The sequence below is a fragment of the Barbus barbus genome (assembly GCF_936440315.1).
Source record: "Barbus barbus genome assembly, chromosome: 29".
Taxonomy (NCBI): Eukaryota; Metazoa; Chordata; class Actinopteri; order Cypriniformes; family Cyprinidae; genus Barbus; species Barbus barbus.
Genome location: NC_136757.1, coordinates 9744695 through 9772027, shown reverse-complemented (window position 1 = coordinate 9772027; position 27333 = coordinate 9744695). Strand labels below are relative to the sequence as shown.

At 37.6% G+C, this 27333-nt stretch overlaps 1 protein-coding gene across 1 annotated transcript in view; it reads right to left on the bottom strand.

The window, feature by feature from the left end:
• The window catches only part of LOC306849456 (solute carrier family 15 member 4-like), a 47482-nt gene that overhangs the window by 15234 nt on the left and 4915 nt on the right, over positions 1–27333 (bottom strand). The window contains exons 4-7 of the mRNA XM_079384493.1: positions 27160–27301; positions 25195–25272; positions 17852–18032; positions 8278–8436 (exon numbers count right to left, since the gene is read on the bottom strand). Coding sequence (XP_079240619.1) covers positions 8278–8436; positions 17852–18032; positions 25195–25272; positions 27160–27301 — 560 coding nt within the window. The remainder of the gene's footprint in view (positions 1–8277; positions 8437–17851; positions 18033–25194; positions 25273–27159; positions 27302–27333) is intronic.

The window sequence follows — 27333 nt, the reverse complement described above, 5'->3', positions numbered from 1 at the left end:
TTCATGCATAATTTAAAAAATAAATATATTTATTGTTAACAACATTTTCTTTAACCAAATACTTGAACAGTTAGTTTTATCTAGTTTTTAATGTATTGCATATCTCATATTTAAGAAAAAGCTATTTCATATCCAGCTGTTGCTCTCAGGCATCGTGGATCACAAGTATAACCAAACCATCATAACAGTATCAAAACATTACAATCAAAGTTGTTTGAAGATAAAAAAATTCTAAATCAGCATAAGCTTATCCTAATATGCACCTTATCCTTCCAAGCATGCACATACACACATGCACGTAAAATCTCCTTCCTCGCTAATGGCACCTCACTGCTTCTGAAAGCTGAGAAAGCAATTCCTCTCAACAGAAAAATCATAATATGTGCAGATATAGTATCTGAATTATTATTTTTACAAATGCATTACAAAATTTTGCAAAAATGCAAATATGTTTAGATAATTCTACCTCTTTTCCTTACAAATATCATATACTTGTATTATAACCTAGCAGGCCTGCATGGCCTCATGTGATTCCATTACAGTACAATGTTGTCTTGAGGCAACATGCAGTTTTTTGTAATTTCCTAAAATACATTTGATGATATATAATGTAAAGTTTTTGAAAATACTTCTTTACTTACTAATGAAGGTGACTCAGATTTTTGTAGACAATTATATGGATGAAAATTGATGATAAATGCACTTTTCATTTTAGAAAATAGGGAGTCATGTGACATGTGCACATGTCCTTAAATTGGACGCAAAATGGACCCCTGTGGGTCATGTGACCACTTTTTTGCATTTTCATTGATTAGTGTTTGAGTTCTACTAACCTGAGATAGCATTTATCAATTAAATGGGTGTCTCATTTTATTAAAAACCCCTAAAATAAAGTATGTTGCCTGGAGGCAACACGGTACCATAGAGGGTTAACATTGTCACTTAACAAGCCACACCAAAGCAAACAGGAGGAGAGCATAAAGAGACAGGGCAGCTAGAATTGAGTTCAGAATTAATATATACAGTTTATAGGTTATTTATATAAAAGGTATATTTGTGTATAAAGTTGGGTATCATTACTATTCCCGGTCCTGCCCACTCCCGTTGACATTTTTTCCTGTCCCGTCCAATCACGTGATTCGTAGCGATTTTGTCTCCCACCCCACGGGATTCCAAAAAAATGTCAGCCTCTAGTGTCCATACATCCACAGCACTCAGCTGAAGGTCTGAGTGACTCAGAAACACCAACTCAACTGCCAAAATCAGCACGCATCCTTAAATATTTACTAAAAGAGACAGGGAAGGAAAAAGAGAGATAAAAAGTAGTATAAGGAGGATGCTGAGTGGGGAAAAGAAAATATGAAGTACTTCAGAAAAAATACAGGATTTAGAAAGGACGCAGAAGAAGAGAAAGAAAAGATCAAATCTCTTTTTAACCCTGAGTGGTGGCTGCCTGCTGGCTGACATTGATAATTTCATGGCGCCTCAAACTTGTCATTTTTTAAATTATGGCTTGTGGGCACAACTGTCAGACTCGTTTACTGAGCCTGGTTAGGCCATGAATCTTCTCTGATAGATGGATGGATAGAGAGAGAGAGAGAGATAGAGAGAGAGAGAGAGAGAGAGAGAGAGAGAGAGAGAGCACAAGGGTAAAACAGCTAAAAAGAAGAGGGAGGTACTCCACCAAACGGAGTAAAAGAGATCATGTAATCCCGTCCCACAATCCCACGCTCACGCTCCTCTGAAACAAACGCACATTAGGAGATGTGGAGGCAGGAGGGGCGGAGAGAAAAAGAGACGCGAAAGAGAGATGAAGGAACTCGGCTGCTCTATTACAGTGTTTATAGCTGTCTGCAGGCATGGCTGACCTTTTCTAAGTGCTGTTTGTGTCATGGAGACTGTGTCTGCATCCTTAGACGACAACGATCAGATGCTTGAGAAGCCTAGGGCTCAAGAAAAACTGTTCAAAATCAATGTCTGAGAAAATCAAAGTCTGAGAAAATGTCATGAGCTCTGTTTATCTAAAATCGTTGGATTTACATTATTTGGTTACATACTGTACATACATATATAGAGTTCAGATGCAAAAGCCTCTAAGTGCCGTTTGAAATGTTCTAAAATGAGCATTTCTCTTAGGCTCCTATGTTATTATCAGTTACTTCACTTATTCAACCTATTCATTGCCATTAAAGTGAAAATGACTGAAATTACACATAGAAGCCTAATAAAAATGTTCATTTTAGAAGAAAATTTCAAATGGCACTTAGAGACTCTTGCATCTGAACTCTTCATATGTACTGCAAATCTGAATCTAAAAAGTACTTTTTACATGACTCACGTGAAGGATTCCTAATGCACTGAGCTCTATGAGTAGCAAACACCACTGGCAGCAACTGCCATCAAGTGTCTTTGAAATAAGTCTCGCATGCTAATGATAGCGGCATTTAAATACAGTAAAATATGTAATATTTTAATTAAATGTAACTTTTTAATATATCTTTTAAAAATTATAAAAAAAAAATAGGCATGACCTTTGCAAGTTTCCTCTTTAGTTTTTTTTTTTTTTTTTTTTATTCCTGCATATATTGCTCACTTTCTTGCTACCTGCCAAACCAACGCTATCTCACGACCAATTCGTACGTATTTTACAAGGTGGCTAATTCGTACGACCTCGTTCGTACGATTTTGTACGATTTGTCTAAACCCCAATGACGGGTTGGTTTAGGGGCGGGGTTTGGTGTAGGTCATTCTTACAAATTCATATGAATTGGCAACTCGTAAAATATGTATCATTTTGCAAAAATCTTATGAATTTGTACGAGTGAGGTCGTACGAATTCGTACGAATTAGCCACCTTGTAAAATATGTACCAACTGCCGAGAGATCGGGCTGGCCAAACTCATAATACTGCTCTTCCATGTGGAAGTCAAAGTGGCTTGTGCCGAACAAAGTGATGAAGGCCAGAGTTTACTGCATGGATTGATTAATAAATGAACCCCAATGCAAAAGCCTTGCTTTGCTTCGGTTAAGCAGCAGACTGAAAGTAAGGGTTAAGAGGAAAAAAGGAAATCCATAAGGTGTCTAAATGTCGTAAGCATGGCAACAAGAGTCTAATGACATGACCGTTCACAATATCACACGAGAATAAAAATAAAATATAATACTTGACCTTTTCTAACTTCAGAGCTGAATTATTCAAAGCCAAGAAAAGTGAAGTGAAGTGAAGTGACATACTGCCAAGTATGGTGGCCCATACTTGGAATTCGTGCTCTGCATTTAACCCATCCAATGTGCACACACACAGCAGTGAACACACACACACCGTGAACATACACACAGCAGTGAACACACACACACCGTGAACACACACCCGGAGCAGTGGGCAGCCAAGAAGTTTAACTTGAAATATTCTGCTTTAATTTTTCCCCTTGCAGAGATTTTTCTTTCTCTGAAAAAACATTAGCCTTTAACATTTTTCAGAGATAACGATATATAATTAAAATTCCCAGTGGAGAAAAAAAGAATCAGGTTTTAGGTCTGTCCCCTCAACGGCAGTCCAGACACATCTCCCGCAGGTAGCGTGTGTATGTGTGTGTGCGTGCAAGCTTGTGTCTACAAAAATGTGAAAAATCAGAATCAACTTGGCTTCTGCTGTCATCCGACAGCCCACGACAAAGCGAGCTGGCAGTGGACTCCATTAAAAAGGATTTATTCAAACAGAATAGGGCCAGAGGAGGGAACTTTCCAGAGACATTTGTCACATTTCTTGTCATCCAATTTCCTGGAGGTTCCCCAGGGGCACGGATGGAGCGTTGAGGCTTTATTTTAAGGGTCCTCCGTGCTATCAGGAGGAATTTGCATTTCATGGGAGGGCTGGGACACTGGAGACCTGGGGTGAGATGGAGAGAGCTGACTACGAAAAGTGTGTCAGCACATCGCCGCACAGACAAGAAGTTATCGGAGACAAACCTGTGTTTAGCTGCTGTTGCAGTGACATTAAATCTTAGTCTGGTTGCCCAAAGGAGTTGAGGAGTTTTTTCTCCCCAAAAAAGCTGGAGCCAAGATATTTTGTTTCGTAACTGACGAATAAATGTCCTGCAGCTGAGCTTCTGGATAAACTGAATTAGCATGCTGGTGTCCTTCTCAGAGAAGATGAAGTTTTCTTTCAAGATACACTCCCAAAATTTACATGACAAAATCATATGCACAACTACATTGTGCTACGTGACGGATGTTCGTAGAATAATTTACACTGCGTCAAACAATCTCTAGCCATGGCCATCTTCCCAATCATGTTCAGATGTAAAAGGATTATTCAAGAAAATGAGAAAGCAAAATTTATCTTCATTTCAGCGGGTGACATGCTACTCAGCGTCTTTAATCTTAATATTTTTGATGCAGTCTTCGCACCTCTCCAATTTCTCTATCATTTCACAGCTGTCTGTGATCAGGAAGCGGCAGGCTGCCACTTATATTGATTCTCATAGCTTGATGGCTCTCTTCAGGTTTAAAAAGCGCCTGTGCAGATAGTGGCTTATAGCTTTTCCACAATACTCGAACCCCTGGAGACGTGATGGAGGAGCGGAAGATTACACTTAGCCTTCCCCATCTCCCCATTCTGCTGAAAATTCAATCAGAGGCCGCTACGTCCACCATGGACATATTATTCCACCGGTGCTGCGCCTCTTTTCTTTCAATTTTTTCGGGTCTGCAGATAAAAAATGAAATGAAGATGTTAACTGTTAGGGACAGCCACTATCCCCACAAGAAAGTAGAAGAAAGAGAAAGGGAAAACCAAAGATGTTGCCTGTTTCTTTTGGAGTGGGCCGCTGTGTTAACAAAAAGAGGGAAAATGTTGCTGTTTAACTTTGTGTTCCAGGATGTTTCTGGTTGAAAATCATATACATGAGATGTGCACAAAAAAGTTGTTAAGAACAAGAGTCTCAAAGGGGAGAGGTGTCCTTTGGGGATATAAGTACAAAAAAGGCAGGTATATTTAAATTTAGGCTGCATTCACACAGACAGTGTTTGGCATTGGAAACCTGGTCAATGACAAATAAGCGTGTCTAAAAAAAGAAAGTATTATAAAAACCTAGTTCATAGAAATTTACTCTTTGTATTTATTATTTTATGGTTTTGAAAAACTTTTATACCATTTTCAAGTTTAAATGTAGATTGTAAAAACGTCATGTGATGTAACTTTCTTGCAGCACTCACCGTACTGTTCAAAATTGTGGAATGGTTTGGAAATTGTTATAATAAATTGTTGCAATATCTAACCTAATGAAAAACTATTTATTTAATGTTATACACATTATATTTCATCTGCAACAACATTGTACACTTTTATAAAGATACGTTTGGTCAACAACTTTTAAAAGCATCATTGTGTAAAACACCTGAGGAAAATTCTTGGGATGAAAGAGACGACTGGCAGATCAACGTGCAACTTCATTTCTCTCCAATGTGGCAGGAAATGAAATGTGGATTATGTTAACTGTGACAAGATGACTGGCAGCGCAGTTTAAAAGGTGACAGGATGCATGTAACACAACAGAGCAAGTCACGGTTAAGATGAAGTAGCATGTCCCAAAACGTTTTTTTTTTTTTTTCGCAAAAAGAGTGCATCGTTTAAGAGCATAGTTCAAGTCAGCAAACTGGGACACAGTCTTAATGAGTGAGCTGAGTGAGTCATTTGTTTCACAGATTCATAAAAATGACTGATTCATTCAGGAACAAAGCAAGTGACTGCCTTAATAAATGGGTCATGGAACTAAACTGATTCAATCAAAATGTGGATTCATTCTGTCACAAATCAAAAGTGTGCAAACTGTCAAACAAGATAGAACAACATCAAGTTGCACTAAATGACTATATATATATTTTTTTTTTTTTCAGATTTAAGACCTTATCTGAAAATTTCATTCCAGCGAGGGAAAAAAAAAGCATGTTTAAGGCATTTATTGGCCCTAAAATTAGCAATCAAATTTCAGACTTCAAAGTCTTTTTAATAACCCACAGAAACCCTACTGCATTTTCAACAATGATTCTGATGTTTTATTCCAGAGTAAAAATTATATTTTACAAATACTATGTCTATGAATTATTAATTGATTTCTGAATTAACACAAAAATTATTATTAAATCAGAAACATCTGTTTTGGGGAGTTGCACAACATGACATTACACAATAGGAACTAACCTTACTTAGTCATAAAAATGTTAAATTATCTGATATGTAAAAGGCTAAATTAACAAATTAACAGATCATAAAAACAGGACTGAAAAAGATAGCTGTGAATGTAGCCTTACAGATAACCTCCTATCTCTCATAGTCTTCTATCAAAGACCTTGAAAGTCCTTGCAGGATCATCCCGAAAAAAAAAAAAAAAAAACATCCTGTTATTTGAAGCAGCATAAGCCATGGGTGACGATCTGATTTGAAACACCTCATCTAAGTGATAGAGAAGAAATCCAGTAATCGGTACTGTGTTCTCTACAATTCCGCATGAAGGGAGAGTGCTCTTCCCTGCCTTTGCCAAACGCTACTTATTAGTCTTGTTGGTTCATAAAGGCTAAGAGGGGGGAAGAGCAGCCTTTGATTTACTCTGTGCGTGAAATGGGTGTGAAATTACCGGTGTGGTGTGTGTCTAAGAGGTAAACAAGCATATTTGAACATGACCTTGGAAGAGAAGCTGAAGGGTGATCACAGCTGTGTGTTTAGAGAGAAAAGAACATTGCTAACCTGTGTGAAAATTTGTATGGACGACAGACAGGTGCGCACATAACCAGCAGTAAATATAGAGCTGATATAGCAAACACAAATAAGAAAAGTGCTATGCATAACTGCAACCTGTAAACCTCTAGAAAATGACCAGCATAACAAAACTGAGCTGGGATTCGATAACCTTACTCAGAATCTGTTTAATTAAAAAAAAAAAATTTAATAACAGCAAACATTATGTGCGACCAGTGTAGCTTGGTTCACTAACTGATGACTCTTCTGAACTGATGAATTTTAAACTCATCAGCCTTCAACAGATCACTCAGCCGCTCACTGAATATTACAGAATGAACATCTGGCTCACTCGCTGAACAACAAAGTCATATTCAACAAAAAAAAAAACATTGCTTAACTATATTTCAAAGGTCTGAGATACTGAAATCAGTTTAAATGCTATAGCCAATGGCATGCGTTTGAAGCAAGACTAATGAACTATATATAATAATAAAGCAATTAGCATTCATCAAAAATTGCAGAAACTAGATGTATTACGTGGAATCAGAATTAAATTTAAGATTCTCATCATGACAGAAATTGCTGTAATTATTGTAGATCTCAGCAGTAAAGGTAGTAATAGGAGGTCCACGCAATTTTTCTTACAAACGCTGTGTTAGGGGATTTAGTTTCCTTTCATCTACTTTCTCATTAATCTCAAGCCCACTTGCTTGAGACTTTCTTGATATTTTCTTAGTGTATTCCAGCAGGAGCAAGATGTTTTCCCTGGCCATCTTAACTGCGCAACTGCAATAATGTACCGCCAAGCCCAGATCGATCGGTCCTGATTGATACAGCCATGGATTCCTTAGCAAGCAATTTCAGCAACGGCTTAGACAAGAGCTACTACACAAAGGCAAGGCAGAGAGGAGTTTACTGCAGTTTTTAAAAGGACACGCATTGATTAGCATGGTCATTAGGACAGATGAATGATCCTACGGAAAAAAACTCTACAGAGCACAGAGATCGAGAGCTGGAGGGACACAAAAGACACAAAACAATGCTCTATGTTTACTCATCTAGTTGAGTTATTCATTACATCATCTTAATTGATGAGAAACTAAATTCTACAATCAAAATATCAGCACAAATGTGCTGTAGTTGTTTCTTATCATGGTCATCGCCTCTCAAATGTCTTTCCAGGCTCAGTATCACCTCAGGAACCACTAAATGTTAAAAGGGCCATTTCCAAGAGAACATCCATTTTAATACAGCAGTCAATTGTTGACATGCTGCTGTAAAAACACATTAAGGTTTGACTGTCCATGTTTACATATCAACACCTAATCGTATTCAGACTTCTGGATCAAATGTGAAAAGGCTAGTTAATCATTTTCATATAGCAGTCTAAAAGGTATACAGAGGCAAACATTTTATTCAATAAATTTAGTGCGATAAAAAAAAAAAAAAAAAAAATCAGAACATGGTCGCTTAATCTCTGTTTGTGAAGTAGAGACGTTGTGTGTGTGTTCAGCAGTGTTTTGCAAAAGACCACCTACCTGCAATACTAGCAAAGATTTCGCTGACACCAATGAGGACGTACTGAGGCACTTGCCACCAGATGGGTAGATCGGCTGCATAGTACGTAACTCCACCAAGCGACTGCGGGATGGGACCTTTTGTATGGACAATGTCCAGCCTCTTTGTCTCTAAAATGCCTGAGAGGGGCAAGAAAGGGGTTACAGATTAAAATGAATAAATACCTTATAACAGTTCTGAATCGCACTGACAATATTTCAAATAAACAGAAGCATATCAAGATCTTTGTGCAATGATTAAAGACATCGGTGAAGAATTTCAGGTCATCTGTGTATTTTAATTTGCAATAGATTTTAGCCTATATATAAAACCAGGGAGATTAATTGCTCCATATTTGAGTATTTTTGTCTTCACTCTAAATTAACAGTGTTAGTTCTTCCTTGCTTTATTTCATAATCGACTGATAGATCAAAGGATGATATATATTTTGGTGTTTTCAAATACAGTATAAACAATTGTGCTCAACATGTGCTACACATAAATTATACTATATTACATTGATACTTTAAAAAACTAAAATTCTACTTTATAAATGTACAGATTTGTAAGTTCACTTAAAGAACAAAGACCAGTCAAGGTTTATGGTCAATATATATATATATATATATATATATATATATTTTTTTTTTTTTTTATTAATACTTTTGTTCAGAAATGCCACATTATGATTTTTGATCAATCATGTGACACTGAAGACTGGAGTAAAGGCTGCTGAAATTTTAGTTTTGCAAGAAATAAATTGTATATAAATATAAATTGTATTTTAAAATAAAACAAAGCAGTTATTTTAAGCAGTAATATTATTTTAAAATATTACTGTATTTTTATTGTTTTTACTGTATTTTTATCAAATAAATGCAGCCTTGGTCAGCATAAGAGATGTTTTTCAAAAACATAAAAAAAAAAAAAAAAAAAAACCCCAAGCTATTGAACAGTACATGTAAATAATTGCAGTATATACATCAGCAACTATTGAGCATGTGCTTTCTAATTATTGGCAGCAGCCATTGAAAAACTAGGTTTTGAACGTATGTGTGTGTGTGTGTGTGTGTGTGTGTGTGTGTGTGTGTGTGTGTGTGTGTGTGTGTGTGTGTTTCCAGTGTGTCAGAGTGTTAGATCGGTATCAAATACATGTGTGGATCTATGGAGAGAAAGTGCATGTAACAGTGAATGAAAAAACTATGAAGAGTCCATTAATGGATTAAGTGACAGGTCAAAACCAGCTTATCTCCCACACATAAAAACATGCTCGCACACACAAAATTATACCAGGCAGCTGGGTTTAGCAGGTAATCAGAGTGGAGCAGAGATTGTCAGCCTGGACTATCTAAAAGCTTGATCCAATAATAACCATGTTGCAGGTGCCATTCAGATAACTCCTTGTGGGATCCCTCCATCATACCGACATGCACATATTCCCATTTTGAAGGGGTATGACCTTGTATTTCATATGCTTAAAATAGCAGTGTGTGATGCAGAGAATCTACAGCACGTTGCTAACTCGAAGCGCTTCAGTTAACAAAACAGTAACTTTTTTTTTCCCTCTCATCTTTTATTCCCTCCTCCACCCCTCGCCTAAACACCAGAAGCGTTCCGCTCTGATCTGTGGCTGTGGTGTGTCAGATTTAGATCGGAATACAAATGATGCCTGGAATAAATCACTATTTGGCTAAAAGTGCGACCCGCTGCAGATTACAGATCTCACTTCTGCACTTCCAAGAGATTCTAAACCCAGATTGAAAAAAAAAACTTGACTTTTATTTCTGGGGAAAATTGAACAGAAGTAGAACTGCCCCGAGGCATCGTCTGGTATGTGGCGGGCGCGTGTGTTTGCAGCTTTGTTGTCGGAGCAGCTTGCCGTGCAAATGGCTGCTTCCTGAGTGCAGGACAACAAGTGCGACCAGGTGTGTGGGCATCATCTGTGCCTGCGGGTAGGGTTGGCTTCAGAGCTATGCCACTGCCAAGCACCCATCTGTTTGGAAAATGTTGTGTAAACGTTGTGAGGAGGTTCTGGCAGTGGCATTTTAAAACCCACCTAAACCCTGCTGGGTTCAGCTACTGGGTAGACTCAGATTAAAAGTGCTTCAATACACTCGAGTTAAGAGGCAGGAACCTTATGTGTAAACATATAAGCATACACGCATGCAAGTGTGCAAAACAGAAGAGAGAAATAATAGATCTTTGTCTATTATTATTTAACAATAATAATCCATTTTTGACAATCCAATCTGTCCCACTCTATAATATATATTTTTTTTTAGTGATCATCCTATTAGATTACACCCTAATATCCCATTAAATACATATCTGCTCATAATTTTACATGCACCTTGCAGTATAAGTGGTAGCATAAAATTGCATTTTGTTATTTTTTAAAGCCCTCAGAAAGTTATTAGACTTAACAGATATATTAGCATACTATAAACATAAACATAAACATATAAAGTGGGCTACATCTATAGGCTATAGATTATGGGCAAGGGTCAAAATTCATCACCAAAGCTGTCTGGATGTATAATCACACTCTGAGTGATATTTGCACTGAGTGCAATAGTGTTATATAGATAGATGCTATTTACTGTACACTAAATGAAAATAGCAGTATTTTCTTTGTACTACCTGTAAACAGTGTTATTGTAGATGCTGTTTATACATAATAGTGACATACTTGAAAACAGGTGATCGAATCTGGCAAAATTTTGAAAACAACGTGCCTCAGAAACACAATTTAAAACATTCAATTTTTTTGCAAAATCGTGGAGTGTAGATTTCACCATCTACAGTCCATATTATTATAAAAAATATTTACATTATCCAGAGAGAAAGGAATCCAGAAAAGAAGAAAAATTATTAATAATAAAAAAGGGAAAAGGCAAAAAAACAATGATGAATTCTCCAAGCCCTCCCATGGAAAACAGAAAAAAAAGCATTGGAAAATCTTAGAAAGGTGCTGCAATCTATGAGCATAATCGCATGTCACATTACAAACAAAATAAATAGCTTTGAAGAGATGCGTTCCTTTTTGTCGTTCCTGCTCCTGAGGTTTCATTCAGAGCGATGAATTACAAAATCTTTCAGAGATTCAGATAAAAGCTACAATTATTTATCATTATTTGTTGATATTTCGTTTCACACACATCCTTGACTCTTTGCATAAATGCCTGCAATTTACCTTTATGTTCTGTGTGCCACTGGTGACATTTGAGTGTGTGTGTGTATCTTGCTGTACTCTGAAAAGTGAAACCGAGCAGGGCTTAGAAAGAAAGAAAAAGAATGAGCGAAGGGGCACAGAAAGAAAGGAGCAGTGTGATTACTATACGTTGGGTATTAATGAGGGGCACTAGGACACTCATTTCCCAAGATATCTCATCTATATAATAAGCCCCATTAGTGGGACCCATTATGTAACACACACGCACACTCACCCCTCCATGCATCTTAATATACACACACCATGCCTAATATTTCTCCCTAACACACATACACACTTTTGCAGAATCCATTCACACATAGTAAGCATCCTTAGACCGTGCTTGTATCAGGTAGAGGTTTATTAATGAGTCAGTCTGTGTCATTGAGTGGGAGTACAAAGGATGGGACGTTCTCTTTCTCTCTCAAGAAGGAGAGCATGAGTCCCAAAGGTTCTCATTAGTTTGATCTCTACAATACACACAAAGAGTGTGATACGAAAGTGGTTTACACACACTGATTCCGCAAGAGTGTGCCAACAAGTTCCCCCCGCTCTTGGCTACATCAAAGCAATGGTTATTATTAGATAACATTTGTATTGTGCACTGCATACTAGACTTCCTGCATCTTCAGGCTTTGTCATGCAATACCAAGGTCATTTTCTTCAGCATCATTTTAAAACAGTGGTTCTCAACTAGTTTTGCATCAGGACACATTTTTTAAATCGGACATGGAGTGGTGACCCAATATTGTCCTTAAAATTACATTCTGAAATATACTAATTAGTTTATTACTAAATTCTGCTTGAATGTCAATGGTTTTATGCTCTCATTGACATTTTGGGCCAGTTTTACGAACAGCTTGCACCAGCGCAAACCGTCTTTTGGCGTTGAAATAGTACTGTCAGGTTTTACTAAAGACGCGCAGTGACGAATTAGCACTGAAAAGGCATGGACACGGTTACTTTTGCGCCTGACCTTATTGAATATGCATTTTTAGGAGTTTCCCTTTCAGACGCAAAAGTTATGGGAGGAGAGTGTTCAAATGAATCACGCAACGCGTTTTACTAATGTTTGCACTTGTCAAATTACTGGCATTTGCACCATTATTTAACGCCTAAAAAGCATGTCTTAAACTATCTTGCGCTTGAAATGGCTGCAATTATTGTTGCTGGAGGAGGCACCGCAGAGAACAGAAAGCACGTGGAAGAAGGGAGAGGATTTTTTCCACACGTATTCATTTATTTTGAATGCCAGAAGAACACATTGTCCGAACACATTGTTTGCCACGCCATGTTATTTTTAATTTGCTTATGGAAATAAAAGACGACTTGGAAAACCAGGTCTATCAAAACTTATAGCAAACCGTCATTTTGGCCTCCGGTTCTTTTCAACATACTGCGGCTTCATTCTTTATTCGCGACTATGCTAATTTGCGCTGTGCTTGGTATATTGCGTTGGTCAATATGTAAATGAGATGTTGCGTCTGTGTTCTTTAATTTGCACGTTGTCAGTAAATCACCCGCAGAAATTTCCACGCCCATCAGCGCTGTTTTGGAATTGCGCTCTCGTGCTAATTTGCCCTTTTGAGTAAAACTGACCCTTTATATTATCTTAAGTGATTAGTTCACTCAAAAATGAAAATTGTCTTTTGAAAATTCTGCAGTTTATTCACCCTCATGTCTTTTCAAATCCTTAAAACCTTTGTTCAACTTCAAAACACAAATTAAGATTTTTAATGAAGCCTGAGAGATTTCTGTACCTCCAATGAAAGTCCAAAACGCATGCTTCAAAAATAATAAAATGCAAGTAAACATAATGCATATGAATCAAGTGGAAAGATAATTTGCTCTTGTGTGTCAAGCAAGTACGTTTGAGCTTCTGTTTACCATATTTTATGTGGTCCATGTACAGTATGTGCGCTGAACAATGTTTATACGTGAATAAAAGCTGACATTAAATCAATTTATCATCTGCAGAGATATAATTGCTTTTTAAGACCTGGACTAAACGGCTCAATCCTGGATTATGTTTACTTACATTTTTTGAACTTCTTAAAGCATCAAAATTGGCTGAATGGACTCTCAATGGAGGAACAAAAATCTGTCATTTGTATTTAATTTATGTTTCAAAGATTGTACACAATTAAATGCTTAGTTGTCGTTTATCATTTGCATTAACATTTGTGTTGATGTTTTTACGACAATTGAAGTGGAAAGTTAACTTTTGAGCCAACCTTCAGTTCACATCACAACCTGAAAAAAGAAAAAAAAAAACATAAATGCTACTTTGCTACTTTCAATTGCATGTCAGACATAAATGGAATTAGCAGGTAATGACTGACTATTTTCTTGGACAAAAATGCATGCTTGCCCATGAAAACAAGATAAATGCATTATTATGTTTTAGTCTGTTTTCCAAGAAGAAAAAGATATACACGTGCTAAAATTGTACTTGCTTTTAGGAGTACTCTAGCCTTTAGATGACCTTAAAACTAAAAGACACGGAAGAAAAGCCACAAAACTCCAGTTTTTATTTCAGAGGGCTTTAAAACAACAATTACTTGACTTTTACGTCTTCAAGTTGCTGGTCTTTTATTAGTCTTCTGAATCAGACGGTCCTTGAACCATATGTTGGTATGCTGTCTGGTGCACACAAAATTGGCAAGCGCCTTCTCAGAACTGCAGCCTACAATCTGATTGATTGGCTTTACTCAATTTCCAGAAGTGCTTCAGGGTGCACAGGTTTTTATCAGTAAACCAGGAAATGCTGTGTTTACAAGATCTCAGACCGTTAGAATGAGTGCTTCTGAGAAAGACCTAGAAGGTAGATTTGGAAAAGTTTTTGAACACGTTTACATGCACAACCTCACACTGATTATGTTGTATAGGGTTGACAGTGTAAGTTTTAAACTGAAATAAAATATGTTTAACAGATCACTTAAATAATCTCTTTCTTTCTATCTGTGGTGTGGACAACACTTTATGCTCAAGAGCGTTTACACAAGACTAGACCATATCAGACATCAGTCATTTTAGTCAACAGGTACCAGTATATTAAAGTGGGAGCAAATCAAGTGAAGTTAACGCCTGAAAACTGCAATCATGCAGCAAAGCACTCGACGTCAATCTCTATTATTTGGACTGTTTTGAGTTTTTCTGAACTTTGTGGTGTTTACCACTTAAAGAATCCCTCATGATGACTACAAACCCACATTTATTCAGTTTGATGGCAGCTGAGACAGATGAGGAATTTAAAAATGTCTAAACTCTCTCTCTCCCTCACCGCGTAGAGTTTGACAGTGGTTTAAAAGAGTCGGAGAGAGTCAAAGACAGACAGGGTGGGAGAGAAAAATATTCATACTTTCCCCACACTCCAGAGCGCATCTCCCAAAACTCATCTCACTCAAAAAGCGCTTTAGTCTGAAATATGTCAATGTCCGGATGCAGCGCACACTGTCAGGCTGACTAAGCTCTGTTTAATCCACTGGGCAGAGCTGGAATTGGACTGGGTACTGACTGGAGTGCTGGGTGCAGTCAAACTGAACAATGAGATACTGCCGACCTGTCAATGGTGACTTCTTCTCCAACCTCCGAAAAGGCACTCCGTGACTCTCTCAATGTGTGACTCGAACTTTCATGTATGTGTGGACACAATCTTAAAAAGTGTTGTCTTAGTAGCGAAGCATCAACTGTGAACAGAACTTCAGACAGACATACAAGCAAGCCAAAAACACTTGGAAAGAAAGTGCTGAAGTTTTGGAGAGATTGCTGTGCCTAAAAACTTAGTGAGCCGCCTACTCAAAGAGCTTTATTTGCACTTCTGATATGAAGGTCATTGCGAAACTGTAGTTAGCAAGATTATGCGACCATCTAAAATCATTCCCTTGACTTTTTAAACGTTTAATTTCACTTTCTTCATACTACAAAATCATAAACTGGAAAACAATGGTATAGCATGGTTTGTTGGTAATTTATCACGCTTTAACTTATAACAGATTCTTGAAATTTAAATTCTTTATCCATTTAAACCAGATACAATTGCAACAACAATCCATCAGAGAAACAACGTATGCATAAGTTTCTAAAAAAAACACACTAAAATGGTAAACAAATAGGATGTAATTTAAGGCCAAATTTATTTTTGAGCCATGAAGATACCTAATGATGTAATTAATACAAAATCCTAAGCATATCTATCGTAAATGGCCAAAAATGCTATCAAGTTATATAGATTACTAGGTTTTGAGATAAATTTCTAGTTTTGGGGGACTTCGAAGAAACAACAAGTGAGAAAATCATCAAAGTTCCACTGCAAAAAAAAAAATGTTAAAAGGGAAGATGAGAATAGTGCAAAAGCGCTGATTCAGGTTGGTATTTTCCAGGACGGTGGGTTGTATGAATATTAACTGTCAGAACAAGCAGGAATATCGATCCACCTTCTGCAGGGTTCAATAGAGCCGGCTCAAGGTTGGACAGGAGTGACAGAATTCAGAGGAGAGATCATTGGTCTGTGTGAACGTGTCAAGAGCTTGTGGGTGTTTGTCGGTGAGTCATTCTACATCGAATCTCTGCCATTTTGGAGTCACTGTACCTTATCTGACGAATGGAGAAGTCGTAACCTCTCTGAGATGAACTCATTTCTCAGAATCAGGTGAAGAGTACTAAGAAAACACAATCTGACACAATTGTCTGTGTGGATGTACTGATATCTCACAAAACTCATAATATTGGCTCAGCATTTCGATTTCACAGTGTCTATCAGCTCGATGCGTGACGTGAGTTTTCTTGGTGTGTTACACCAGGGACTACGTGTTTGGACAATTTATTTTCAACATTGATTCTGTTTGGACTTGACACATGATGATAGATCCATACACCACTATGGACTATGTTGACTGATGCCTTACTGTCATGTTTTGCCTGTAGCATGTACAATGCTGTGATTAAAAATGCAGTGTTTGGTTCATGTCAAACAAATTGTAACTGGGCGCATGTCTAGTAAAAACTTCCACTTTTGATTTGTCTGTCCATAGCATGTCCTGGAGGGTCATCCAGATGCTTCTTAAGGGCAAAGACTTTTTCCACAACATTGAAATTCAACACCAAAAAAAAGAAGATGCACCAAACTTGTGTCTCCATTTTACCACCAGACTATCTAAATACTACCACAAATCACAATAAAATCTGATCCCATGAAATGTTAAAATTTTGCTCAAACTCAAATTCAAGCAGATGTTTTCACAGCACTGTTTCCTCGCAGGAAAAAAACACTTTAAAATATATTAAAACAATTACTAAATTGCAATAATATTTCAGAATATTGCTGGCTTTACTGTATTTTTAATCAAATAAATGCAGCCTGAGTGAGCATAAACATTACGAATATCTTAGAAAACCCAAATTTTTTTAATGCAGTTTTGTTCTAATTCTTATATGTAGATTTCTGTTCTTATTCTCTGTAAACTGAATTGAGCACTGGCTAAAAGTGTTATAAATATTAAACATAGTATTATTGACAACTGGAAACGTGGTTGAGTCCATAAGGGGATGAACAGCTCCTCAAAGAAGAGTTTGTAGAAATTAAAATCATGTAGATTATCAGTGTACATTATTTTAATCATTGTTGTGATCTAAATATCACATCAAAAATCAGTTCTGAATGTTGTTGTACATTCATAAATGAATATATACTATTATTAATAATAATAAACAAAATCAGTCATTCTTGGCTAACAAATACCGGAACCTTAAATCTTAAAATACAGTACTATGCAAAACAGAAGGGAACAGGGATTGACCCCACAAATTCACTCCCTCATGTTTCACAGTGTCTCCCTTAGACGTTTGCAACCGTTTCATTCAAAATTACCATATTTATGATGTTGCGATGTACTGAATCGTGAAGTGTATCATATCATGAAGTTGGCTATACCCAGCCCTAGAGTTAAGAATATATGATTGTGTAATTTAGGTCTCAATGTTTTGTAGCATGTGTGTGTTACAGTATGTCACATATAACAGAACACACAGCATATGAACCTTACGAAGTCTGAAATGAAAGTTCACTACCGTGACGGTCCAAAAATGAACACATATATTTCAAATGTGTATGCTAATGTCTGCTATCACACTCAAACACTCCCACATGAGTCTCAGTTTGTGAATATGTATAAAGAAGCGTGATACATCCACCCCACAAACCAGCACACACAGACAGTTTGTGTGGTAAGAGAGCAAGCTGAAGAACAAAAAGCACTGGTTCACAGACTCAGCCATAAATCTTTGTTGTGTGTGTTGATAACACACTAAATACGTGTCATTTAGTGTGTGTGTTGTTGACTCACCAGCTGCCACAGCCGAGCACATGACAAAGAACATGCCCACAGCGATTCTCTTCAGAGGGGAAGGCAGCAGGCCTTTGCGTTTGAGGATGGGGTCCACCACTTTATCCTTGAGGGGGATCAAAATGAGGATCAACACGGCGTCAAACATGGTCAGCCAAGCTGGCGGGAAGCGGAAGGTATTCTGGGAACAACAGGGGAACATAATGAGTCATGTTTACAAAACACTAGAGGATGAACAAACAGGAAGCAGGCTATGTACAGGTCACTCAAAATACTCAGGTGCTTCATTCTTCTCCATTTTTCCTCCATAGAGAAAGTAAGTACAAGTCTAAATGTGAATTCTGGGAGAGCATAAGAGAGCAGGAAACTGAATCATTCCAGCAACCTTAGCGCCCTCATGTGGCCAAAGCTGGTCAATGGCTGCAAATCTCATCCAGTAGGAGAGAGAGACAGGTCTCTTAATAGCCCATAAAATCATTAATCACTTGTTAAGTACTTTAATATCACATGGGGATTGAATAGCATGCGTCAGAGCACCTGTTTCATAATGAATGGCTGATTGTTCCACTCACGTGCCGCTGATGTGTGATGGAAAACTGAGCAGACAGGGAAAAAAAAAGCCCACCACCTATACTAGGACTATTTGGAAATAATGACAGAATTTGGGAATTTATGAAAAGAAAAGAAAAGAAAAGAAAAGAAAAGAAAAGAAAAGAAAAGAAAAGAAAAAAGCATTTGCATTATTAAGAAACTAGATTTTTTTTACATTTCTGAAAAAAAGAAAAAGAAAATAAGTAGGGTTTGTCAATGCAACATTTAAAGGTGCCATAGAATGAAAAACTGTCTTTACCCTGGCATATTTAAATAATAACAGTTCTGTACATGGAAATGACATACAGTGAGCCTCAAACACCATAGTTTCCTCCTTCATATGTAAATCTCGTGATTAAAAAAGACCACTGAAAAACAGGCGAATCAGAACATAACACCGACTGTGACGCAACAGTCGGGATCACTACGCCCCCAACATTTGCATAAACCCGCCCTTGTTCTAAGCCGGCCGAACCATCAGAAGCTCTGCAGGTATTGTAAATAAACAAGCGCGGACAACAGCGAAAATAACACAATAAATGTTATGTTCCAGGCCGTGCAGGGGGTGTGAAGTGCAGGGATGGGTTGGTGTCTGTATTCAGAAAGGCACAGAAAGCAAATAACGTGAGCCACTAAAGGGACATGGTTAGCTCCTTGCTAGCGGTAGCCTGTTACAGTACATAAGATTTCACTCTCAGTAAGGAGAGATGAGGATGATGGCGAATGACTTACAGATCCTGAGCACCACTGACAAGCATCTGATCTTGTGAAATGTGTGGTAAGTACTGTTGCTCCATAATGTAAACATAGTTTGTGTGATCGCGTCTCTTGAAAGTGAACTATAACGCGATCGATGGATCGTTCAAAAGCAGTTTCAATGCCTCGCATATTAATAACGGCTCCCTGATGCCCGCGTTTTATATACAGTATAATTACCCGACGATATAACTGCGAGAGAAAGTATTTAAATATATATTTTCCTCCCTGTGCTTCCTTCTTGCTGATGAGCAGCACTGTGAAACAGCCAATCAGAGCAGAGCTCAACATTGAGCAGCACTGTGAAACAGCCAATCAGAGCAGAGCTCATTATTATTCATGACCCTGCCAAATAAGCCAATAACAGACCGTTTCATTCTAGGGAGAAATCCTAGGGTTGTAAATGGACATGTAAAATCGTTTCTGGAGATTTTTTGCCCTTACCTAAGCCACATACCTTCTGTGTAGATATCAGAGAACAATTTAAAATACTGTATCAATGCATTCTATGGCACCTTTAAAGGGAAAGTTCACCCAAAAATTCTGTCATTAATTATTTACCCTCATGTTGCTGTCTATGCAGGGTCAGAAAGCGCTCAGATTTCATCAAACATATCTTCATTTTTGTTCCGAAGATAAACTAAGGTCTTACGGGTTTGGAACGCCATGAGAGTGAGTAATTAATGGCAGAATTTTCATTTTTGGGTGAACTATCCCTTTAAGACCATCCCTTTTTGGAATAGAGATCGATTTGGACATTTAAGTCAACCATTTTGACAAAGAAAAAAGCCTTTGCTTTCATAAGGAACTGCATTTTTTTCTGAGTAGGGTTTGCTTATTCAAAACTTGCTGACACTCGAGTTGTTGGCAGGAGGTTGCTAAGTGGTTGCTTATGTGTCCAGAGTCACTTTAAGCACATTGCTTTGTGGTTGCTAAAGGCTTTTTTAGTGTATCACTATAGGTGCGTTCCATTCAACCATAAGTGCCCTACAAAGTATTGTGCCATTTTATGCAAAATTCCAATCTGAAGGGAGAGGACATGTAATGAATAAATCATAAATAAATAAACAATAAATCACTTCATAGGAAATAGAAAGGGAAATTACCCACCAGTCATTGCACATCAACCCAGTATTTAAAGAAGTTTGAATAAAATAAAACTGGTGAAACAAGAGTTTAATTAGTCCCAGGTGTTGTTTGTATGTGTTATTTGCGGATATAAAGTGTTTGAAGCGGAACAGTTACAATGCAACATGCATCATGATTATGGTTAAATAAGAGAAATGACACATCTAATATAACTCAATTACGTTCATTTTCATATTAAACATCAGACGATTATCACTCAGTTTAGCTCTTTAAAATAAGACATTTATATCCCTAAATAAATAATACATTCATATTTATACTGATACACCTACATGCATTCTACACTTATATTAAATGAACCCAAGTACATTATGCCATCATAGCTAAAACTCCTCTAATATACATGACTCAAGTGTTGTCTATGTTTGATAACTTTGCAGGGTGTTCCAAATGAATACATTTTGTCACATAAAGTGAACTTCAACAGATATCCCGTGCTCAGGGTGCAATAAACACTGCGTATGGACCCTGTCAATCAGAACGCAGTGTATGTTGTTGTTGTGGTGTTCTGGGTGGATGTCAGGGGGTTGCTATGAAGCTTTCTGACCGTTCTTGCTTACAGCCCAAAAAAAGCCCACACCCACAAATCTCTATGATATTCTGGTCTATAGAAATGAGTCACTCTTAAAAATTTATTTTTCTTTCTTGTACATTAAGTCTAATTACTTACAAGCCATTCAATTTGAGGTATAATTCATATCCAGGGTGCATATACGGCACATAGCAGGTGCGGCACATATGTGTGGTCAAATGACACATTTTAATTCTGATTATCAGTATTTGCACTTTGGCCGCTGCAGCAAACCATCTGTCCTCATTTCCTGCACAGACAGGGGGTGATGATCTGAATGAGCAGATTTAGTTCGACTGCTGTATGCATGCAGCAAAAGTTAAAAACAGCCCAATCCATTCTTGTCGTGATCTGATTGGTTGTAATTAATTCAAACACCCTGTACAATACTTCGCCATCTGTACGTTTTAATTGACGTTAATCAAATAACGTCTGTGAAATGCAATGCCAGAGGACTAGATGAAGGTTTATTATGAATCCATGCCTGCAGGTGTGCATGGGCATATCACACACACATTTTCACCTCCAGTAGAGTATTAGTCAGTTAAGTGAAGAGCGTGCCTCAGTCAGCATGTCTGAATTTAATTCTACAACTTCAGTCAGTCCCAAATCTACTGGTGCTTTTAACACTTTTAATTCTCCAGCTTACTCCCTCATTACATTTACATTTCTTTGACTAAGCACTAGTAATTTATACATGTCCCTCCGAGCGCTCTGTCTCCCCTTCATCATCGCGCACTTTTAAATACTTTTTTCTCCATTTGAAATTGCCAGTTTGCATCATTCTGTCATCATATCATTTTTACCCACATTACCACTCGTGTCTGTTTCTCTCTATGGGTATCTCCTAATTAAGAGCTCACAGTTTGGCCTTGTTAAGACTTCACACTGGATTCCCTTTAGGCTGTGCGGTCCACCGAGACAAATCTACAGCAGCACATGTTCATTTAGAAGGGGAAGCCCTTGTGTGTGTGAGAACAAGCGACAGATGGGGATTTGCACACTTGAGCATGCACTCCAGAGAAACACCATTAAAGCCACGATAGAATGGCAAATGACTTAATTTCTATTGAAACAGGAAGCTGGGGAAGGACCTCTATTTCTGACTCATCAATATATATATTTTTTTTTTTCTCAGAATATTTTAGAGCAATATCAGGGCAGCAGGCAAATATCTGTGTGTGCTGCTTGTTTTCTGACCTTTAACTGATAAGAACACTGCACATTACCTTACATGATGTCATGTTATTAAGCATAATCTCTGTAATATTTTGCATGAAAATACACTTATTCATATGTTAAAGAAAGGTGTGTAATTGCATTTATATGGAGCCTGCCACATGACATGCAGGGGAAAAACAAAAAACATTTGTTTACACAAGTTATTAATATTTTCCCTGTCATGTTTTATTATGCTTCCAAGCAAATAGTTTCAAATTCACCTGGTGGACAATTAAACAAAAAATTCAATTCAATTTCATTTCATTTCATTTCATTTCAATTTAATTTAATTTCAAATCATTTCATTCGATTCGATTCGATTCAGTGCTTTACAAAAAATGTGTGAAATGTGCTTTACAACAGTCTCTTAAATATGACCCTGCAGTCACACTCCCAAGCGATGTGTTATTTAACACAGCCAATTATGTCTTTTTCACTTCCCCATTGTCGTTTCGCGCTTCCTCTGTCCTTATCATGTGACTCTGAATCTAATTCTAGAAAACTCCATTTCAGACAGCTGTGAAATGGCACGTACACACAAATGCAAGTTGCTCATCCAGTTACACTTGTGTCTATGCATTTTCATGGTCATAGAGCAACATGTGACTGCATTGTCATTGCTGATCAGACATTGGATTAGTCACCATGAAACCGTTATGAGGGGATTTAATTCAAGGCGAAGGTTCTGACACACTTACCTAGTAGAGCGTATACATGTACACCCACACGCACAAAAACAAATAAACAGCAAGTTCAGATGAGAAAGCGGACGCTGGGTGCTAATCTGCGATTAGAGAGGGTCATGGTTTTGAAGTTAATACCCTGGTTTTCAAAGGATTTCTCTAGCTCAGGCGTGCCAGAGTCTCCAGAGAGTATCCTAAACAGCCTCTACTCTACAGCCAGACAAACATCACAAGCACCTGGCATCACCAGGCATCCTGTTTGCTCTAAAATGAAACCGGAGAATACAAGTCATTTAAACGTACCGTATTTTACACTGTTGCATTTAGCGTTTACTTATGTTATTCAAAGTTTCTTGCACCAAAATATTCAAAATAAACCTGTTGTTAACCATTACAGTTAAAGGAGTCAAGACATGAGAAACAAAATTTCACTTAATTTCTAGTGATTATCATCAATTTGAGTTGCAGTCTATTTTTGCTGCACCGCTTATGCTGAATTAAAGTCATAGTGCATTGTTCTTGATCAAAATTGAACCGATTAACACAAAAAATAACAAATTTCACCATAAAATGTGTGAAGGGTCAGACATAAGACATTTTTCGTATACAACTTGAAAACTTGGCTCAAGTTTATGGTGTAAACTACCTATGTATAATATATGTTATTTACATATGTGTGTGGGACAGAGGGGAGGGGGACACGGTCGCATTAGAGAGTACTCTGGCCATATCATACATCAAAGCACATGGCACACAGTGTTCGGAGGAGTCATTTCTGAAAATATGACAGAAATGACTATACTCGTCTGTATTGCAGTACAAGCCGCGATTCAGCTGTGCGCGATAAGCTCTGCATACGCACCGCTTCTGCGCCGCTCACGCTTGCGGTGTGAAACGGGCATGACACTTGATTACACTGAATGTGAGTGTCGCGTCGTGTCAAAAGCAAATAGAAATTACAATCACTGCCGCTATCTTGTCTACACTGGATACAATATACAGATGCGCATTTCTGACAGAATCTACGCGCTTGAGTCTGTCGTCAATAGGACAAATGGAGTGAATGAACGTTCACTTCTATGTACAGATATTAGAAGGATCCCAGTGTAAGGAATAAGTGGATGGTTTAATCATGACAACTCTCTGAAGATTTTAGCATGGTAATGGATATGACAGTAGATCTGCTACGCTGCTGCTGAAATGCGGCTGCTTTTGGTTATTGCTGTAGTTGTAGATTATTGCTGCTGCTGCTGCAAGTACAGGAACTTGCTACTGCCAATGCTTATGGCGATACGTGCCATGAGTATTTAAGACATACTGCTGCTGCACAAATAGCATATAAAATAACCCATAGCAGATCTATACAGGTGGAGCTGGGGAAGGTGGAGGGTTTCAGAGAAACTTTGAAAGCGCACTGCAGGAATCTCAAATGAATGCTAGCCAGCCATATAAATGCAAGGCAGTAAGCTCATTGGCTGCATATGCAGCATGAACCAATCAGCTTATGCCAAGTTGTTTAACTTTTAAATATCATCAGTTATGTTAACAATCCGTCAGCCTGTGCCATCTAGAGTTTCATGACTGAACTATATATTTTATTTTTAATGGCATCCCAGATCGTGTCAAATGATTGTTTGTTGAAGGAGTATTTTGTTTCAAAAATGAGGTAAAGTGTCATGGAGAGTTCACAAAAGAAACATTTGTTGAAAGATGAAGCGGTACTAGATCTAACTGCAGCTGCCTCACAAACCGTAAGTAAATGATTCCATAATGCTTTGCCTGGAAATGGCCATTTTATTGTGATTGTTTTGTCAAAACACTAACATGCAATAGTGAGGGGGTAGGACATTGACACTGTTTCCTATGCAAGGACATTAGCTAATCATAACTGTGGCCAATTACTGACAAGCCTTAAAGGACACGCCCCTTAAAACACGTAGTTTTAGACAAAGGGGCAGAATGAGGGTTGAAAATAATTTTTTCACAAATGTGTTTTTTTATTAACATCATAAGTAAACCTCAAGGCACATACTAAAATAATTTTAAAAATCCATGTCATGACCCCTTTCATCAAACTATTTCTGGTTAAGAAAAATGATCAATGAAAATCCAGTTGACAAAGACATATTTCATTTATAGATACATGCATCATTAATGAAAACATCTGTAGCATTGAAACCGTTGCTTTTTAATAGCATGGTAGAATAAGAAATATGGGAAAACTGATGAGGAAAGTGACCAGAGCACAGGCAAAAAAGGAGGCCAACTGCTTTAATAATTGAACTCTTCATTAACAAAGCAATTATATTTTTCTTTCAGGCCAATTTGGAAGTGAGCTGACATTATTGGCACTGAAATAGCGGTTCTCTTACCGGGTGGGAGTCTGTAGAGTTGGGATCGGCTCCAGGAATTGTCAGATGGAGACTCTGGAGATAATATGTGGTCTGCATCTGCAATCGAAGACAACAGCACATATAAACATGCAGGCTGCACTCACATCTCATTCAGCTGTACTGACCAGCCTGCTATGATCCATTTACCCCTTGCAGAGAAACTGTTGCAGAATATTGCTATTGATTAAAACTTGAAATAGGGCAGAGGTAGAAAATAGCAAGTGGCAATATTTCAGCCAGTAAAAGCAGTTCGGTGCTTTGTGAGAACATTCTGCAATATATATTCATGCAGAAAGTCATTAGGCATTTATTTTATAAAAGTTAGAGACAATGTCCTTTACTCAAACCTTAATTTAAGGCCCCGAGGACTAACAATGTCGGATAACCTTCCTAACATTTGGCAAGCGTCTCAGCAGACAAAACATATGGGATGACAGGGCCTCAAAAGATGACCTTTCGCTGTAATTGGAGGAAGAGAATCTTGTTTTCACATGAGATGGACTACGAAACAATGATCCTTATCCCGACAGTCCCACAGCAATTTAACATTCACAGCAGGAAATTACTCAATGCACCTTTAGAGAGAAGAATTTTACAGCGTAAATATTATTATTATTTATTTATTTTTTATGTTACCACTGGTCAAGATCTGGAAAACAATTAGGGTGACCAGACATCCTGATAAAATTGGGACAGTGTTGATTTTATGAGCCATGTCCCACAACCCAGCATTACAGTCATTGGACCTGTTAATTAGTCTTAGGTATAGTTTAATTGCTGTGAATAAACTGTAGTTTAATTGCTGTGAATAAACCAGCAGCGTATGTAGTTTTTTGACACATTAAATACAACAGTAAGCAGTAAAAATAAATCTGTTGTTTTCTCCTTAGAATATTGAGCAGTAAATTAAAAACATTCACATAAGCATAATTGGGCAAATGGCGGAACAAGGAAATTACTTACCTTCAGCAAGTAATTTAAAACAACAGCTCATAAAACCAAACCTACTGTACTCAACTTTGGAAATCTAACAAACCATTTTCATTTCCAGTTATCTTTAATCAGCAGGAGATTCTTGCTAGCCTGTTCTTGGCATTCTTGGCAATACATGAGTTAAAGGTTAGGTTTGATTCCTGTAATGTGTCCAAATATTAGATCAATTATATAAACTTTCATACAAACTGTTTCTTTATTCTCTTAATAAACAGTTAAGAATTAAAACATTTATTTGAACAGTTTAATGTCAATTATATCAGACAAGCATCTTGCGATAATCTAAGTGTGTTCTGTGGGGTAAGTAAGAAAAGGAAAATGGCTGGAAATTTCACTAAGGTGGTTGTAAAATGCAGAAACGAAAGAGACAGGCCTTGAAAATATTTAAACATGGAAATGTTGGCAAACTGTATTTTAACTTTACGAGTGGTTTGACACACAACCTCTGTTTTTCTGTGGTAAGGTGACATAAATTCAGCGTTTACGGCCCCAAGCCGGCTCTTGAAGGAATGACTACTTTAGTAGTAGAGATGTCCCAGTCTTTATTGCTTGTCCTTTCTGCATTACCTTGAGCAAGGCACATATAAAGTTCTTCAAGGAAGCACCTGTCTGCTCAAGGGCTTTAAACCCACCCGTCTCATAAAGGCTCCAAATGGCACAAACCTTAATATGTCAGAGACAAAATCTCTGCTTATAAACATCCATTACTTGTATTTGACATGCCAACGACACCGTTCATCACCACCATGCCTCTCCTTCTGTATGAGACACCTTGAGACGTCAAGCTAATAAAATACTTATGCAATTTCCTATTCATCCTCTGTCACAACTACAGTAAATTAAGGTTAAAAATACAACATTGGTACATTTCCCTATTTTTTAAGGACCTATAACTGACACAACAGATCTGACAAACGTAGCACTTGAGACGCCCACTCATAAAAACCTTACCTGGAAATAGACAGTCCAGTACGGAATGAGTGCCAGGAAAACAGGAAGTATTTTAACCAGCGCTTTCACTTCCTCCACCTTCTCCTCTGAAAATCGCCCACCGTATGTCACCTTAGCTCCATCCAGAAGAGATGGCTTTGGCCTTGTGGGGGAAACAAGAATTAATTAAAATAT